This window comes from Panulirus ornatus, chromosome 9 (genome assembly GCF_036320965.1).
Source record: "Panulirus ornatus isolate Po-2019 chromosome 9, ASM3632096v1, whole genome shotgun sequence".
Lineage (NCBI taxonomy): Eukaryota > Metazoa > Arthropoda > Malacostraca > Decapoda > Palinuridae > Panulirus > Panulirus ornatus.
Genome location: NC_092232.1, coordinates 32,731,512 through 32,752,384, shown reverse-complemented (window position 1 = coordinate 32,752,384; position 20,873 = coordinate 32,731,512). Strand labels below are relative to the sequence as shown.

At 35.2% G+C, this 20,873-nt stretch overlaps 1 protein-coding gene across 2 annotated transcripts in view; it reads left to right on the top strand.

Annotated features, from left to right (window-relative positions):
• Ptp69D (Protein tyrosine phosphatase 69D) overlaps positions 1–5,998 on the top strand; it is a 669,136-nt gene extending 663,138 nt beyond the window's left edge. For both annotated transcript variants that reach the window (XM_071664992.1, XM_071664991.1), the window contains exon 26: positions 3,458–5,998. In XM_071664992.1, the coding sequence (XP_071521093.1) occupies positions 3,458–3,523 (66 nt within the window). In that variant the 3' untranslated portion in view covers positions 3,524–5,998. The remainder of the gene's footprint in view (positions 1–3,457) is intronic.
• Positions 5,999–20,873: the final 14,875 nt, after the last annotated feature.

Here is a 20,873-nt window from a genome sequence, read left to right as displayed (position 1 = left end):
CATTTTGTCATACTAATGTTTTAAAAGAAAGGTTTTTTGGGTTAAAGCATACCGTGAACTATTACCGGCAGTTTTTTTATTTTTCGGGTAATAGATTTGCTTGAAATCCTCAGTTTTAGGACTATTTTCCATACTGAATACTAATCTGGGATTGTAATATTGTTTTTGAGTCATTAAGGCCTGTAATAGAATGATTACACATTTTAAAGATGGTTTCATTATTTGCTTCACATTTATTGAGCATCTTCCAGCTAGGGGAAGCATTATGTTATATTTTCCATGATTATTTCATATATAATTCTTCATTATGTTAATTTACAATATTGAAATAAGTTTTTTAGGCTAAACAGTACACTGAACTATTACTTGCAATGTTTGGCATTTTTCAGAAGGTAATAGATTTGTCTAAAATCCTCAGTATAGGGACTATTCATTTTAAATCCAATTATGGGGTTGAAATATTGTTTAGAGATTATTAAGTCTTGTAATTAGATAGTAGATTTTAAAATGATTGTTTCATTATTTGCATCACAGGTATTAAGTATATGTTGACAAAGGAAAAATTATGGAATAGTTTCCATGATTTTTCAAGTACAGAATAGATGTTTTTATTATGTTAAACACTATTTTAAAAGAATGGATTTTTTGGTAGTTTTGAACAGTAATAGATTAGCTTGTAGATTGTAGCTTAAGGACTGTTTTTCATGCTGGGGTAGAAAATCTTGTTTAGGAAACATTGATGCCTGTAATTAGATTATTATATTTTGAAATGATTGTATCTTTATTAGCTTTGTACTCATTGGGTATCTGTTGGCAAGAGGAAGCATTATGGTATATTTTCCCTGATTATTTCAAATACAGAAGCATTTTATTATGTTAGATCACAATTTTCAAAGAAAGATATTTTTGGCCTAGAAATACACTTTTTTTATGCTGAACAAATTCTGGGATTGAAATGCTGTTTGGGAGTCATTAAGGCCTGTAATTAAAGTATTACTCTTTAAAAAGATTGTGTCATTATTAATTTTGCATTTATTGGCTATCTGTTGGCTTGGGGAGCTATTATGAAATATTTTTCATGATTATTCCAAGTATAGAAGTGTTTCATTATGTTGTATTACTATTTTCAAGGAAAAAGTTTTTTCTTTTGCTAAACAATACCCTAAACTATTACCTGCCATTTTTTTTTAGTTTTTCAGAGTGTAATAGATTTGCTTCAAAACTTCAATATAAGGACTGTTTTTCATGCTATTTCAAGCACAAAAGCATATCATAATATTAGATTACAATTAAAAAAATTTTTCTTGCAGTTTTTGATATTTTTTGAAGGGTAATGAATTTGCTTGAAAACTTCAGCATAAAGTCTATTTTTTATTCTAAATATGAATTAGGGTTTAATGTGTTATTTAGGAGTCATTAAGGTATGTAATTAGGTTATTACATTTTAAAAAGATTTAGTCGTCATCCACTTCACATTTACTGGGTATCTATTGGTTAGGGAAAGTATTTTGAGATATTTTCCATGATTATTTCAAGTATGGAAGCATTTATGTAATATTGCTGTTTTTAAAGAAAATTTGGGGGCTTAAAGATAATTTACCTGGAATTTTTGGTGTTTTCCGGAGGGCAGTAGGTTTGCTAAAAACCTCAGTATTAGACTATTTTACATGGTGAATATGAAACTGGAGTTTAGTTATTCTCTTGGGAGTCTTCAAGAATTGTGATTAAATGATTGCACTTTGAAATGATTATGTCATTAATCACTATATTGAACTGGATGCCTGTCATTCCCTTGATTACATGCTTTATGAAATCCCTCAACTGATTCCATCCTGTGCTCATGACTTTGAATGTCAATTTTTCTCTCTCTGTTTGCATTAATCTCTGATCCTGGTTTTTTGTTAATACAACCAACTAATCCAAACTTCAGGTCTCTGGTGATATATGTTTTATTCCTTCCTCTTGCCTCATTTTTGTCAGTCTTGTTACAGCTACCTGGCGTTGATTTATTTATTTATTTTGCTTTGTCGCTGTCTCCCGCATTAGCAAGGTAGCGCAAGGAAACAGACGAAAGAATGGCCTAACCCACCCACATACACATGTATATACCTACACATCCACATATGCAAATATACATACCTATACATCTCAATGTATACATGTATATACACACACAGACATATACAGATATACACATGTACATAATACATACTGTCTGCCCTTATTCATTCCCATTGCCACCCCGTCACACATGAAATACCAACCCCCTCCCCCCTGGTGTTGATATTCTTCCATATTCAAATCCATATCTGGCTATCATATTGAAAAGAAGGGTGAAATGAACAACTAATGGTTTGCTGGCTGGACTGAGTTAGACCAGTTACCCTACTTGCTTTTCTTGTCCTCTTAGTTTCAATGTTCAGGCAGTCTACAGGTCTCAGACTACTCCCCCATAGTAGTAAGAAGTACAGTGAAATATTTAGTTAGCACACAAATAGATTATGTCCAAGAATAGTTTTGAATAAAATTTTCAGTGTTTCCATCAGGCTGTACGATCTAGAAATGTACTCACAGGAACACTTCTTCACATCAATTTTTTATACATTTACTCATGGCTCCCATGTCAGCTCTTCACAATATTTGTTGAATGACTATCATTCATATTCTAAGCATTTTACTTTTTTACTTTGCTGAGAGTGACAACACTCTGGACATTCTATTCAAAGTCAAAAGTCTTCCCATTTCCACTGTTACTGAAAACCTTAGATATTGGACAGTCAGACTCAGTATCTAGTATTCATATAATTCATGGACCCCTTCACACTCCGCTGCCCTTCCCCTTATTTCTACATAATAGGCCTGCTGGAATGATGGCCCTCCAAAATCTTGAGTAAGCTTTACAAGTCCAGGGAGCACCTCTCTGTATCACTCTTGTGTGTTTGTGTATGAGAAAAGCATATATTAATGTGTGTTTGTGTGGTATACAGCACAGTTTCATGGTATCTGTCTAAAATTGTGGGACATATGGGGTGTGACATGTAACAGGGAAATCTGAGTTGGAAGATTGAAACATGTTTAGATGAATTTAGTGGTTTTTCAAACATATAAAGAGGTCTGTCTTTTTATTAGCATTAACTCCACCTTCATTTATGTTATGTTGGGTGTATCAGATACATGATAAGCATGCAATTTTTGTGTAGAATCCTTTTGCTAAACCTACTGAACCCAAAGTGCAGCATAAGATAGGGATGCCCAGTTCCCTGCAATCATAGATGCAGAGAGGTTCAATGAGATTTATGGATGCAAGGTTTCTGTATGGGTGATTAGTGTAAGAAAGTTGTAGGGTCAGACAGGGATGCAGTGCTGTCACAAGAGAAAGGTTTCAGCATGCATGCAGAGCAATATATGATAGTTTAGCTTTTCATTCATACTAATTCAGTAATTTTATTAATTACAGGCACAGTATGATTTCTGTTATAAAGCACTTGTGGAATTCATTGACAACAAGGATTTTGAAAATTAAGGAAGTAGTCATTATGTGACTAACAATAAAGATTGTTGGCGAATGCATGGATGAGAGCCATTGTGTTTCTGTGATGCGAGTGAAAGTTAATTAGTTCTATGAAAATTAAAGAAAAGTGATGAAGTGTGTTTATTTGGTTTACTTCTCTCTGAACAATAGTGCAAAAATATGTGCCGAGACATTTTACATGGCTTGAAAAATTATCTGCAATGTAGTTTGTAAAGTAAAGGCTACATTGTGCTAAAACTGATTAATGTAATTTCTTACTATGGAGAAGATCTGAAGAATCTACCACAGAGTTGTTAGTGTTACAAGCAAGAGAAGTAAAGTATGCTGCAGTTATGACATTGCTGTGGCACTATAACTGTCAATGAAACTATTCAAATATTTTTAAGGTCACATCGAAGACTTTTGTACTTGCAAGAACACTCCACTGCAATACTTTAAGATAGCTGTTTGCCTGTAACCCTGGCTGTATTATTAGACACAACCAACTTGGGCCCTAGAAATAAGAGAACATTCAGTACCTGCTGAAGGACACCAACCCAAGTAACTGTACTTTGTGACAAGTGCCGATGCTGCTGATGCTACATGAGTGCTGTTTGGCCTTCATGTTCTTTATGCTTGGTTTGAGTGGTGTTACATAGAGATTTTAGTGACTTCTAAAGACAACTTTAGCCACTAGAGATAAACAGCTAGTGCTCAAATGTTTGTGTTAGAATATAATTTGCTCATAATTTTTTTTCCTTAACATTATTTCTCCTTAGTTAAGTTGAAATCAACATCATTTCATTAGGGGTTTGATGCAGTTATATATGGGGCTCCATGTTTTATGTAATTTGTGGAAATGACTCAAGTTCCTTGTTATATGTGACATTCCCTTTGATAGTTACATTTTGGATTTCATTTCTCTTGTTCCATAACTGATGACTGGTAAAACCAGGTTTGCTTTGTAATTATTTTCCCCATCTAAGAATTTAAAATTTAGGCCAGTGGTCCATTAAGCCATGAGGAACAAACCTTGGGACCATGTACGTTTTACACATTCATGCATTTAAGCTAGCTCTGCAACCCATGTATGGGAGCAAATAATCTAATCATATCACTTTTTACAGACAAATTGTAATTGCAAATTAGAATTTGTGTTATGACCATACATATTGGAGATTTGGATGTTAGCGACAAGTTGTCACTTCAGAATGTATTTGGCTTGGAAAGGCTTTTTTTATACTATGAAAAACAAATTATCCTTTTAAGTTGACCAGTAATTTGTGAATTGAAGATGATTTGCTTAGATATATGGCTCTGTATGGCATTATATTTTGTCAAGTACAGCTGTAGAGTTTTCCCAGTATTCAGGACTTAAAAGACAGGTTCTGGAATTGTAAATACTGCATAGTACTAAGAAAATCACAGTACTCTTTGCATTTTGTGCTTTTTAACACACTAAAACCCAGAGTGGTTGGAAATCCTGAACTTCAGTTGGTACCATTGTAGTTGTGTGGATTTGGCATTTTGCACAAGTACTACATCTTGATAATGTCATCTTTAAACACTAGAGTAAAAGGTAATTGTAGAATGAGCTAACCTCAAGATATTCATATTGAGATGTAGCCAGAACAGGACTTTTATATAATGTTTAGTGCCTAAGAAAGGAAACTCACATGTAAAATAACTTATTTTGTAAATTTCATGTGAAGATATTTCATTTTAATGGAATGAATAGTGAGGGTGCTATTTTTTTTTACAATATAATGTCCAATTCTTTTTTCATTATTATACAGTAACGTTAAGTTTTTACTTTTACAAGTGAAATAGAATAGGTGTAGCTCTTGTCACTACAGTTAGGCACAGACTTCCCAAGGCCAGATCTCCCTATCACTTAACAGGCAGTTCATGTATCTCGTTGTAAGTGTGCATTTGGATTTTGTTTATGTAATTAATAAGTTTTAGCATGGTTTCCTCTACTTGCAAAATATTTTGGTTGCGTAAGATACACACAAATTTGAAATGGCACTTAACATGCCTGATTATTACGGTAATACATAAGAAAACATGTAAAGATTTTGCAGATGCCTTATTTAAGCTGCAAAAGGCATATCAAATGAGAATCATTTGCACCTATGTTATGACTGTCTGATAGTATTTTCCATATTAATAAAGATGTGAAACCATACAAAAAGAATCAATTTAAGCTAAATTTTATGTTTTTATGATTCTCTAATAATAAAGAGATCAACACATGCTCTTTTTTAGTTGAATTTTTAGGGGATTTGGAGATTCATTTGGGGAAAGAACTGCTGCTATAGCCAAAGATATATTTAGGGAAGGGCAGCCAGGGATTTGTTAGTGTGCACTGTTTTTTACATTGGTGTATTTGAACCAGTTTTCATTTATGAAATTGTTTTACTGGTATAAATGCATTTATTATCAATATATACCCCTTTATTGTTTAGTGGAAAATAAATGGTTGCATTTAATTAGGTGAGAGATAATATCTTGGAGCCTTTTGTAAAGTCTCTGAATAAGTTTTTAATGTCGCACAAACCAAACTGTTTTGGCTCAACATAGAGATTTTTTGTTAATATAGTTAATTGATATGTAAATACTTGCAAGTTCATCATCTACATGTGTCTTGAGTGGCTAGAATCACTTTTCATGAATTTTTTTGATAATTTTTTTTTTGTTCATATTGATTCTGTGTACTTCACAATTAACGTATTAGAACAATACTTAATTGACTGCTAGGCAGTTTGTTGAATTATGATGTTTCTAAACTTTCCAGTCACTGTTTCTTTACTGCTGCATAAGTGGCTATGAACTGCCATGACAGGACTGAGTATTTATGTTTTGTAATGGTTAGACTGTTTGGAACAAAGTTGGGTTTTTGATATAAGATTATCAAACTGAATTATTAGTTGGCTGTTTTTGGTCTCTGGTGAGACAGTTTTGCCATTGAAAATTTGACAATGTCGTGGTGAATGGTGAAACACCAATATTAGGTTGTCGAATTACTGACTAGCCATTGCTGTTATTGGTTGTATGTTTTCCCTTCATAAACCCTGGCTAGTTAATTACTTTGTGTATCATTTATAGCTGTTATGATGGGTATCTAGCATGCTTTTTTTTGGAAAAGGATTTTGGTATTCTGAAGTAGAGTAAGAATGTTTAGCTCTGAAACACAGGCAGGTGTTTTATAACTATTCCTAGCAGAGCTACTACTTAAAACCATTTTGTTCTAACCCTGATTAATAACTAATTTGAATTCACTGAACTCACTGAGTAATGTTAAGTAAGGATGAATATTTGTGAGTGTATCTTTGTTCTTGATGCCTTTTTTAATTTTACGTTTGGTGGCTTATACAGAACAACTTTTAAACCTTTGGCATCTACTCTGTATGAATAACTCTCTTATCCTCCCATTTTGGCTTTCATCTCTTCTATTACATGTTTTTATTTGCATGACATATTCTTTTGATATTTCTTTCTATCAATAGCATACACCACATCACTATAACACATAATCTTGCTTGGATATCCCACATTATACAAGTAACTAAATCAGCCATAGAAAACTGCAAGTCTTGATCATATGCCAAAGATTCTTTCATTCTGAGTAGTTGTTGTGATTATACAAGGGACTTTTTTTATGCTGCTCATATCTAGGATTATTATAGCTCAATATACTATACTTACTTGACATGCAAGTTTAAAGCTTTCCAGTGTGTCAAGTCCCTAATCTAATGTCAGAATGCATCCAACTTTCCCTACCTTGGAGTATTTGTTCTCTTGACTTCTTTTGTTCATATGATTTTGGTATCTGCACCTAAGAGCTGGCTTTTTGCATGCTTCCATCATTATTTAGAGCACATAGTGCTTTGCAAGTCAGTAACATCAATGGTATGTGGTTAGTGATAAGTGTATGTACATCCATTCCTTAATCTTTGTATGGTGTTCATCCCTGCAGATACCGAAACCATGAAAACTAATGTTAAGGGCTAATGAGAAGTTACAGCTAAGTTTCAGGACTGCAGGACCTTTTTTTAAGTCTTAATTCACATAAAACAACATAAAAGTAAGAGATCATGCACAGAGTTTGAAGATCCCAGCAGATATTTCAGAAAAAAATAATTTTCATATCACTCCACAAATGACTACTAATACTTATGAACTGTGGGTGTACTTAAATGCATCTTTTCAATTAATTATTGCTTAATATAATGTTTTATTAACTATATTTATTTCAGAGTACATGGGATAATGTACTGTCAGTGGACTGAAGCAGGGCATATAAGTTAGCTGGGGGAAGTCTTGGAAAGTTCGGTAGGGCTTGGTTATGGAGAGGGGGGCTGTGGGTTTGGTGGATTACACATGATGGCTAGAGTCTAGTTGTGAGTAGATGAGGCCTTTTTTTTTTCAATTGTTCCTGGCACTACCTCACTAATGTGGAAAAGGGCGAACAAGTTTGAAAGTATTTCATTATATACTGTTTAGTACATTATCATAGGCAGGTATAGGTATTTACTGCTATTTTATTCATATTATCATTATTTCTTTATGCTTTTCAGCTTGTGAACACTTCAGCTTAAAAATATTGTCTGGGAATATGAACCATTGGTAAGTTTGGGACTCCCATTGCTTGGTGAATGATATGGTAAATTGTATATTTTGTATATTCTTTTCTACACAATTCTCTGCTGTAGTTTCTTACATAATACTTGCACATGATAATTATCCACATAATTAGGAAATATGTAAGAAAGAAATGTTACCTAGCTGTTCTTAGTCTTGTTCAGTTTTCTGTTCAGAACACTCATTTTACACTTGGTGAATGATATGATGCATTGTATTTATTTATGTATTTTTACCACACAATCTCTTGAGTGATTCAATTGCGAAAAACAGATTACATGTCAAGAAAGTTAATGGAAAATGTAGATTTTATTTTTTATATATTTTTCTACACAGTTCTCATCATTAGCAGTTCTTGCATTTGTAGATTGGTAAGTGATCAGTCATTTTTGGAATACTTTTATTAGATCACTTCTTAACCTTCCCTTTTCTGAGCTAAATAGATTCGAGTTGTCTAATCTGCTCTTGTGGGATTTGTTTCTCAGCCTGGGAATCATCTTAGTAGCTCAGTGCTGCACTCTGTCCATTCTGTCAGTGTCTTTTTTAGCTATGGTAAGCAAAATTCAACACAATATTGAAGATAGGCACAAACTGATAAATTGTAAAGAGTGCAGGTGATTTTAATTATTGTATTTGCTCTTTTCACTACTTCTCTGCACTTACTTGGATTTAGGTCACCAGAGATTATTGCACTTAAGTCTTTCTCCTCATTTACCTTTTGCAGTTTATCAATTCATTCTGTAACTTGCCTTTTCATGTTTTCTACCGGTATATAAACTTTGCACTCACCAATATTAAAGTTCATATGCCATCTTTGAGCCCAGTCTATTAGTTTACCGATGTCAGTTTGAAGCTGTAGACATTCAAGTACATTTGTAGATTTGTTTCCCAACTTTGTATCATCAGCATATTTTCATATCTTATAATGCAGCCCATTATCAGTATCATTGATATGTATGAGAAAGAAAGAGAATGGTCCCAAGACTTATCCTTGTGGCATGACACTTTTTGTCTCATCATTCTGAGGGTTGAACATATATCACAGCTCTTTGCTTATGGCCTTTCAGCCAGTTTTCTCTCCGTCGAAGTACAACTCCATCATTGCTGTGTGACTTAATGTTTGCAAGTAACCTTTGATGCAGAACTTTATTAAATGTTTTTTGAAAATCTATATAGATGACATTATCTGTTTTACTTTTATTGTACATGGTTATTTTGTCATAAGAGAAATCATGAGCAGTTTCATCAAAAACCATGCTAAGATTTCATTATTAGTGGTGGTCCTCTAAATGGTTTACAATTCTCTCTCAAAGGATGGTTTCTGTAAGTTTTCCAGCTGTAGACATTAAGCTAATTGGACAATAATTTTTGGGCAATGACTTGATACCTGTTTTTGGTATCGGTGATCTTTTCCCATGGCAAGTGACTTACAGAAAAGGGCAGTCAATGGCTTAATGATTCTATTTATTGCCTCTTTTCATTTTCCTTGGATAAAACTTACCAGGGCCTGCCTTTTTATTTATTTCCATTCCATTTATTGTCGATAGTATGTCTAGCTTTTATGTCAGTTTGTTGAAGAAGGTTCTCCTCTATTATTGAAAATGGATTCGGGACATGGATTTTGTCTCCATTTATAAATACACATGCAAAAGCAGTCATTCAAGGTCTTTGCCATGGCTTTGTTTTCTTGAATCACGTCACTGTTTCTGTAATTAATGGACCAATTGACTGGGCTATGACTTTCTTGCTCTAATGTAACTGTAAAACTCCTTAGGGTTTCTTTGGTATTTTCAGCAATATACACTTCATGTTGGTGTATTTTTTGTCATATAACTAACTCTCTTACTTTCTCTGAACAGATTTACATAACTCACGTTATCACATTGGGTATTGGTATCTTGAGTTTCTTGTAAGCTACTTTCTTAGACAACAGGTTTTTTTATTTCACCGTTCCACCACCTTGGCATTTTTTTTTTTTTTTTTTTTTTAAATAGACTGTTTACAACGCATCGACACGAATGTTCCCTTTACTGCCTTGAAAGTTTTACTGAAGCTTTTCCAAGCTGTGTTCTTGTCATATCATCAAGAGCAGTTCAAAAATCTTTCAAATTTGCATGTTTGAAATCTGGTATTTCTTCATGACTATCACATTGACCAACATTACTTGCAGTGTTATCACTTGTCCCAAATTTTTCTCCAACTTCATCATTTTTAGTGAGATCCATAGTGGTTGTTAGAACTAAATCTAATACACTTTTGTCACAAATAGATTTCTTGATTAATTGAATTAGGGCACTATCAAGCAAATTTAGGTAAAGTTCATGCCCAGAGCTATTAGAAAGGGATCTCCCCTTAGATACTGATATGTTAAAACAACCTACTTTGATAGGATCTTATTCATTACAGGTTTCTGCCGACTGAACAATTAGTATTTAATCAAATAATGCCCACTGACCATCTTTCCTGCTCACCCACGTGTACTTGTGTATGTCCTTTTTAAACCATGTATTCCTGTTCACCAGTCCTTTTTTTCAGCACACAGGCCACACACAAGCTGTTCACCATTTTTATTCATCGTACCAAATACCCTATGTCCTTCAGACACCTCCAATTGCCACATACATCATTTTTACCTTTAAATCACCCATTACTAATATCCGGTCTCTTGCATCACAATTGCTGACACACCCACTCAGCTTCTCCCAAAACACTTGCCTTTCATCAGTGTTTTTCTTATGGCCAGATACATAAGCTCTAATGATCACCCTTTTCTCATAATCTACTTTTCATTTTTTTCCACACTCTTCCACACATTCCTGCAACTCCTGCTTTGTCAGTGGTGCTACACCTGCCTTTAGCTTTTAACTTCACACCAGCCCCTGACTTTTTCCCTTAGACATTTCCAAACCATTCTTTTAATTTACTCAAGAGCCATTTTTTACTCTTAGCCAGAACATATAGGTTCTTTTCCACAAACATACCTCCTATTTCTCCTTTCTTCTCATCTTAGTTACATCTACACATTCAAACACCCGTACATGAGCCTCTGAGGAGAATGAGCACTCCTTGTATAGCTTCCTCCTCTGTTCCATCTAAAGAAATTAAAGTGCAAGAAGGGGAGTTTCCAGCCTCCCGCTCCCTTCCCTCTTACTTGCCCTCAGTGACACACAGGAAATACGGAGATGGCATTCTTTCTCCCTTTCCACAGACATCTGTATGTGTTGTGGCCCCAAAGTGATGTGAAAGAGACTTTACTCAGATATACTTATGAGAACTCAGCTCAGCAGCTCCAAACTGTTTCTTCCAGCTTAGCTACCATCCATCGTGACCTTGACAATCAACTGCCTTTTTCCTGAACTAATGCTATCTTCCTCTTTGATTAAGAAATGAAACACTTAGATGAGGCCTGGAAAAAATGAACAGCCTGTATACAGTACATAAGATTAAGTTTCTTTGTCATATTGTGAAGAAATCTGCTCCTTGGTGTATGTGGAAGAAGATGGACCCTTCTATGGTGAATGATTTAGAGTGATGTGATGACCAAGAACTCAATGATACATCACTCATTGACATCAACAAAGTCCTTGGCAATGAGAATTAGGAATAGATCTAGAACAGCTAAAAGAATGTTGGAATGAACTGATTGATGAGGAGTATTCAAAGTTTCACAACCAGGACATCCATCTTTCGAGTCTGATGATGAAGAATCAAATAAAGGCAGTACTGAAAAAACTTTTCGAGAGCCTACATCATGGAATGCAACAAATTATTCATTATGATAAAGACCAAGAGCAAGCATCAAGATGTTGAGTCAATTATTGCATGAACTAAATCTTCAAACTGCAACATGTATAATTATTAGTACAAGATCATCTGCAAAATACATCTGAGTCAAGATATCTGTGCCATTGTTTTGAATTATGCACCAAGTGTAACATTTCCAAACGACTTCATAAACTTCAACACTCCACCATGATAAAACAAAGGTAGACAAATATTTTTTATAACTATTTTTCATTTGCATGCATATCTTTAATATTTTGATATTATATGATTTTATGTTGAAAGTGAAATATTTGAGGACAATATATGATGTTAGGAGGGTTAATCAAGTAAGTAATGAAAGGGTAAGAGAGAGGTGTAATATGAAGAATATGGTTGAGAGAGCAGAAGAGGATGTGCTGAAACGGTTTGGACATATGGAGAGAATGAGTGAGAAGCTGACAGAGGATATATTTGTCAAAAGTGGATGGGACAAGGAGAAGGGGGAGACCATTTTGGAGATGGAAGGATAGAGTGAAAAAGTTTTGTATGCTTGGAGGCTAAACATACAGGGGAGCAAAAGGCATGCATGGGTTAGAGTGCATTGGAGCAACGTGGTTTGCAACCAGGGCACATGAAGCAGGAAAGGAAACCATGGAAAGATCTGTAAGACTTGGTTTTTGATAGGGGACTGAGGTTTCGGTGCATTACACGTGACAACTAGAGAATAGATGAGTGCATATGAGGCCTTTTCTTCTTGTGTTCTTGGCATTGCCATGCTAACATTGAAAATGGCAAATATATGTGAAATGCTAATGATTTTGATAGTTTTATTGTGTAGCAAGTTTAGCACTCATAAATACATTTATAAGTTTTGACACTGCACCATGGTGAAACAAAGGTAGATAAAGGATTTATTTTATTGCTCTCATTGGCTTGCCTGGAGGATGACTGACTGTGAGGTAAAATTATTGTGCACTGGTACCTCAGCCATCCCCCAGGCAGGTTGTGTTGCCTTGAGGTCGAAGCATGAAAGTTGATGTGTGTAAATATCTGTCTAAAGGCATCGCTCACCTTGTGCACAAATATCCGTTGGGAGATGTGAAGGCGTTGATTACTCATCTTTTAGTGTTGAGATGCATGTTGCTTTTTGATGTGGTGAAATTAATTCTCTAAACCTTTAAACTTTTTGATATAGTGTTAGTACTGAACTACTCCAGAATATAGATTTGGTATGTGTGTCTCCAGTTTGGTTTTAATCGTTTAATTCATTGTCAGTTTTTTATATTTTGAATTTGTTTGTCAAAAACACTCGGAGAGAAAGCACTCTTAATCTTTGGTATTTGCGTGTTAAATACGTTGCAGATAAGGTTACAGCAGGAATTTATATTTTTGTGATTACAGAGCATGGAGTTTCATTCAAGATATAGGCCCATTTACACTTTGCCCTCTAGAACTAGTACAGTATTGCAACAATATCATATACCACATATGTATGGTAATCTACATGGTACAGATATGTAAGTAATGCAGTAAGATAAATCTAGCGCTGTAAACTGTTTTGTGACATAGGCAAATGTGGCACCTAAGCAGGGGTGGTGTCCCATTAATCTGCTAGAAGTACACTTAGCAATAACTTTGTGTTGGAAATATGTTCCTGGAAGACACATTTTACCATAGAATCCAGATAGATACAGGGGGTCATGTTCCTGGGGGGTGGGGGGAATGATTTGTCAAACAATTTTCATACAAAAATGTGAATAGATGTTAAGAAACACACAGTACAGTACAGTTATTATTCTATGTATTTAAACAACAAATAAAGTACACAATATTTACTTTTAAGTATAGCATGTATGTTATCCAGCTCCTTAACATATCAGAAGTAGGGATACATTCCAGAATGTCAGCCCACCCACCCAAGATCCATATTTATTATTCCTTCATGTCGTTTTAAGAATTGAATTCATACACACTGCACCTACTTACACAGAGTGTTAAATGTAAATATAATATGTATGTAATGTTTAATGATCCTTCAAAAGCTGATGAGCATGAGCATTTACCAGTAGAAGCAGACTTGCAGGTTCGGTACAAGTGGACATAGTGGCGAAGGATGGTGGTGAAGTTTTAGTTGGATTCTGAGCCTGGTAATATGTGATATGGCCCTAGATATCACTTGAACTCCTTGAGAGTAATAAAAAAATTTTTTAATGGGACTATCAGATTTACTGGATTTCATGAATTTTCAGCTAATTTGACAGCAGTAAGTTATATTTGGACATGGTGTCCTCTTTTGGATGAGATCCTCCCTTATCTCTTTATATTATCAATTCTGTCACAGTTGTAATGAACAGTTGAGAAATAGGATATGTTGTGCAAGTACTGAAAGTAAAATTAAAGGAGGGAAGAGGTAGAATGTATGCAGTAACAACCAAACAGAAAAACCTTAAGGGATAATGGTAGAGAGAATAAAGGAGGGAGAGAGAAGTGGTGTTGTCACTGCTATCTAATTGCCTGTCTCCCCTACCATACTGCCAACACCACCTTTACCTTCCTCTCCAACATCACTTATGGGATTGGTTGATTACTTGTATATGATAGATTATTTTTTGGTAACTGCGAATGTTTTAGGCTCCATTTCTGTGAAAAAACATGGCATTACTCAAATTCATTCAATATGTAATGGATGTTTATTGAAGAAACCAATTAATGTTTTTTCTGATGTATTCTTACTCAAATGAAATGTTAGTTACCATAATCTATAAACATATTTTGCTTAAAATATGATAAGATTCTTACAGTATCAATGAGAGATCATGAAGTTATGGAAGTGAAAGCAATGGCAACTCATGATACTGTAAAATAGAGACTGCATGGGACTCAGGTGTCATGACTGAAATTACAATTGATAAATGTTTCCTTATTTCAGCCTTACAATATGGTCTAGACCATTACAGATTCCACAAAATCAGATCAGGTGTTTAGGAATAATAGAAATCATTAATACACAACATATTACTTGAATATGGAATCTATGCAGTGGCTCCGAAGTAATGAAGTGATAACTTTTTCAATTATTTTTTTCATTTTTTGTAATCGTGTGAGTTTCAGTGGATATCATTGCCAAGGTTGTTAATGTACTGTTTGTCAATGTATTACACAAAAAAGAGGAAGACATGTTTTGCAGTAGCTTCATCCTGTTTTCCATGGGTTCCCCAAAACTTTTAGCTGAGTGGTTGTGTGAATATAAGACACTGGGCAGTTAGGATAGACAAGCACTTACCATAACAAGAGAAGCTGAGGAATCATATGTTGTGATGCACAGGTACTTTTAACTGATGTCTGTTTAACTGTCCTCCACTGAATAGGTATCACTATATGGATTGATGTGAATGATCAAAGTGCTTGTTTCTTTTTACTGCACATATATTAATTATGTTCAGAAAGCATTGTAAAATAAGTAACTAGAAGGCATGTGTTGACAATTTTTTTCAGCTTAAGGTGCAGACATATTGTACATCTGCCTTTGCAGTAATGGGGGGGCTACAGCTCTGCAGCTCTTGTACATAAGCTGAAGCTGATCATGAATGTAATTGACACAGTCATGGTATTTATTCAAGTCAATCTGATAGAGCATTTTTTTTTAGTTGAATTTTTGCAAATATTAGACATTGATGTTACAATAGGATAGGAAGCTGTGGTTTCAGTGCATTGCTCAAGACGGCTAGGTAATGGATGTGAGCGAACGTGGCCTTTCTTCAGCTGTACCTGGTGCTACCTCACTAATGCAGGAATGGCAATAAAGCAAGAAAAAGATATATACAATAAGTATTTATATGTGGTATTTATAGATCTGGAGAAAACATATGATTGAATAGACAGAGATGGTTTCTGGGAGGAAAGCTATTAGAGGCATTTTAATGTAGAGAACAAGGCATCTGTGTAAGAAGGAAGGGGGATGGTGAGATGTTCCAGGTGAAGATAGATCTGCATTGATAGTTTATGTTATTACTATGGCTGTTTTACCTGTATATGGGTGGGATAGTGATGGAGGTAAATGTGAGGGTCATGGAGAGAGGTGCAGGTCTCCAATCTGTTAGGGGTAGGAGGACTTAGTAGATGTGTAAGTTTCTGTTTGTAGATGACATGGTTCTGGTGAAAGACATGAGTGGGAAAGTGCAGAAGCTGGTGTCTTGAGTATTGAAGAGTGTGTGAAAGGAGGAAGTTTAGATGTAGATAAAAGTAAGGTTATGAGGCTTAGCAGGGGAGAGAGGTAGATTGGTTGGAATGTGACTTTAAATGGAGAGAACTTGGACAAAGTGAAGTGTTTTAGATAACATGGAGTGTATGTAGCAGCAAATGGAACTATAGGAGCAAAAGTGAATCCTAGGACGGAGAATGGAGCAGAGGTCCTGGATGCTTTGAGAATTGTGTGAAACGAGAATGGCTCTAAATACAAAAGTATGAAAATGGGCACATGTTCTGGAAATGAAATGCCTGAGGATAATATGTGGTGTGAAGAGGGTTGACTGAATAAAGAATGACAAGAGAGAGGTGTAATGATAAGCAGAGTATGTTTGAGAGACCTAAAGAGGGTATCCTGAAATGATTTGAACATACAGAGAGGATGAGTGAGGAGAGGTTGTTAAAGAGTATGGTATATGTATATAAAGTGGAGGGGACAAGAAGGGAAAAACTGAATTGGAGGTGAAATGATGGAGTGCAAGAGGTTAAGCGCCTGGGGCCTGAACATGCAGAGGGAAGCACAGGAAAGAGCAAATTTAAGGAGTTTGGTATACAAGAGAAACCTGTAGGGTCTGGCTGAGGACTTGGGGTTCTGATTTCTGTACATTATACATAACAGGTAGAGAGAGAGTGAATGTTAGCTAATGAGGTCTTTTCGTATCCTGTCTGGCACTTCCTTGTTTATATGGGAAAAGAGGAACATATGAAAAAACTGAATATATATATATATCTTTTTGACAGTTATGGCTTTTTTGATTTCTTAATTCCAAAATGTGTCCACACTTAGCACCACTTTCGATTTATCTGCTATTTTTATCTTTTATTACCTGTCACGTGGTGGGGGAAGTACAAATTTGCAACTTTTGTGGGAATTACTTACTTTCACCTCTTCATATCTCATGAGATGATGTGTTGCATTTTTACTAAATACCTGTTTTCTCAGCATTCATATTTCCAAGGAGTTCCAGTGATTTTCTGATGTGTTTAAACTGATACCTAAACATCCTTTCAATAATCCATATTGACTCTGCACACACAGTTGCACTAAGACTTAAGTTATTTTTCATGTTAGGGTAACTCTTATGAATGTGCAACACTGGTCTTTTATTTCAGATGGCACAAATGAAAACATTCTTTTTTTAATGCATTATATGCTTGACAGCTCAGGTGTATGTGTGCTGAAACACATCAGGTATTTACAAGAGTTTGTTGTTTGGAAAGTTTAGCAATTCTCTGTAAAAAAGAAAAAGATTGCTGCTTGCAGCATGCTTTTAGAGGAAATGTTTCAGGATATTTCTCTGAGGAGTGTTTTGATTTCCAAGAGTAGAGTGGAAAAAGACTGGACAAACCTAGTAGCCAAACCTACCAGATGTTAATTTTTTTTTTTTCTTTTTTTTTTTCTTTTTTTTTTTCAAGATGAAATGTCATCTAGTGCCTTAAAGGTGAAAAGTAAACTGTGCAAAAGATAAAGTTTATGGTTTAAAATACACTATTACTGTATCTTGCTTTAATGGACTGCACCATAATCTGTGTGTATAAGTGTATTTTGTAAATTTTGTCTTTTCATTCCTTTTCTACACCATGAGAAAATGTCTTCTTTAACATGTGATAATTTTTATAGCAATTAATATGTTTGTGAAAACAGTGAACACAATCTAATTTTGAAAAATATTTACCTTTGGCTTTATTATGACATTCACTATTTTATGCAAAACCGTGAAGTTCTTGGTGTATACAAAACTTTGCAATTTTTTATTCATTAGTCTATCCAGTATTTACTTTCTTGCCCTTTATTATTAAACCAAACCACCTTACGAATATCCATTCATATTCAGTTATCTTAAGGTTTCTTGAATATTCTTATTATGAACATTAACGTACTCTCCGCTCCAGGTTTTCCTTATTTTTAAAAGTGCTTCCTTTTCAGGAAATACATTAATCTACAGAAGACTCATGCAAGTTTGCATGACCTGTGTATCTTTATTATTGTCAATTCAGTTTTCAGTTCTTTGAGGGCAATTAGGTGCTTAAGTTGTATATTCCTCCCTTTCACTACCTGGTCTGTATATGCTTCATTAATTATTTTTCTGTTCACTGCATTTAGGGCTTAAATGTACTGTCATTACTGCTTGTTGTTGCATCCCACACATTGTTTATAGATGCAATAGCCCAAATATTTTCTATTCATTGGTCAGTGTATATGGAGATGTCAAGGAAGTCTCTTCAAGATTTTTACCCATACATTTTAAGCATTTTGAAGCTCTGATGCTTTTGCAAGATGAAAACCTTTAGTAGTCATGTTTATTTATGACAAACCACTTCCTATGTTCCTATACATCTCACAGCGTATGTCAGAAAATAATCCTGGAGTGCTTCATATGCCTGGCTGCTGAACAGCACAGGTTAAGGGTACATAGTCGATGTAAATATTACCTCACCACTTTGAGTTGTATTTCATTTTATTTAGAAAATCGTGTACTTGTTATCCATGATAACAAACTTATAAAGATACATTTTTATAAAGTATTTGAGAATATCCTGAACAAATATTACACTTTGGATATTAGGACTTCCACAGTGAAAGTTTTAATACTGAGATATTCAAGATTCAGATTTCTCCATAAGATCTCCACATGCAACCTGCAGGAGAGATTTCTAAAATAAATCTTGAAATTTAAACACAAGTTTGTGACAGCACTTATGTCAACTTCATACCATTACTAGTTGCCAGCACAAGTGTTTGAAAATTTTGGTTGCGTTTTGTTGAATACAGTGTTTTAGTTACCATAAGTGTATCTCAAAATGTAGTGTTACACAGCCAAGAGAAGCAAGAAAGCAGCAAGACTTGCTGTTAAGAAGACAATAATGAAAACCTAGTGGATAAAATTTATAATTTGAATAGCCTGAGGAACTGGAGGGAAGAAGCCCAAAGATCCTAAGTGTTTTCTCATATATCATTTACAAAGTGCAATAGCCTTGCAAACTTAGCCTTGCAGTTTTTCTTAGAAGTCTACTGTACTGTACTGCCCTGCTCTGTAACAACAATTAATTGTACCCCAGTTTTAGTTATGATTAGTAAATCGTTTCACCAACACCTCTAAACTTATGCCTGATTCTTATTTCTAAAATTTATAACTGCCCTTGATAGGGAATTTTTATCCAGCTTTGTTAATGCATATCAGTAAATGCCTCATACAGTCTCTTTTGTAGCATTTTCTTGGTTTTTATTATGGTGAAGATCTGATGCTCACATTCATCTGTAAATAATTTTTCATAACCTTTTCCACATCAGTAAATGCCTCATACAGTGTCTCTCGTTGTAACCTTTTCTCAGTTTTTATTTCGGTGAAGATCTGGTGCTCACATTCACCTGTAAATAATTTGTTGTTAACATTGACTTATTTGAATGTGACCTTTTCTTTCATTTTCAGAACCCCTCTGTTCACTTTACCTCATTCTCTCAGGAAGCTAATACTAATTTATTTCTTAACTCTGTTATGTGAAAGTTTTCATGTATCCAATGAAATTATGAATGTGTTCATTCATGAATTGTGCATGAAAGCATTTATATCAACTCTTTTGTGTCTTCCTTTACTGTTTTAAGGAAAACAGATTCTCTGTGCTTTGACTGTAACAGAAGAAACATGCATCCTCATTACCCATCAAAAATGAAAGCCTAGATGTCTATAGATTGGAAATAACACCACCAAAGAAACTACTGGCTGTGCAGTGAAGTAGCAGAGTCACAGTGCCATGATAAGGAACCAACTTCACTATCACCTGTAGATGGTAGCTCACCTCATTGTGTTTAGAAGACTGCTGGTTTCTCAGCCTTTATATGTCTGACACTGGAAAGAGGTCCTGAGATAATTATAAAAGAAAAGAGATTTTTTTTTTCATTAATGATTACCTCAGGACCAGTTTCTATGAAAGAATCCTGGTGTTACCTAGGATCTCTTTCTAAAGGCTCCTGTAGCCCAAGGCAGCACTATTTCCAAGAGCAGAGAAATGTAGTCTCCTAATAATACAGCCTTGCCAAAGGTGACTTTTCACTTTCAGTGTAACCTCTTTATAGCAGAAGCTGGTGTGTGTGTGTGGATGGTTGGGGATGCTGTATCATGTGTGGCAGGGTGGCAACGGGATTGGATGAACGCATGTTCATATACACATGTACATAATTCATACTGTCTGCCTTTATTCATTCCCGTCGCCACCCCGCCATACATGAAATGACACCCCCTCCCCCACACGCATGCGAGGTAGCGCTAGGAAAAGACAACAAAGGCCACATTCGTTCACACTCAGTCTCTAGCTGTCATGTATGATGCCCGAAACCACAGCTCCCAGTCCACATCCAGGCCCCACAAAACTTTCCATGGTTTACCCCAGACGCTTCACATGTCCTGGTTTAATCGATTGACAGCACGTCGACCCCAGTATACCACATTGTTCCAATTCACTCTATTCCTTGCACGCCTTTCACCCTCCTGCATGTTCAGGCCCCGATCACTCAAAATCTTTTTCACTCCATCTTTCCACCTCCAATTTGGTCTCCTACTTCTCCTCGTTCCCTCCACCTCTGACACATATATCCTCTTGGTCAATCTTTCCTCACTCATTCTCTCCATGTGACCAAACCATTTCAAAACACCCTCTTCTGCTCTCTTAACCACACTCTTTATGTTACCACACATCTCTCTTACCCTAT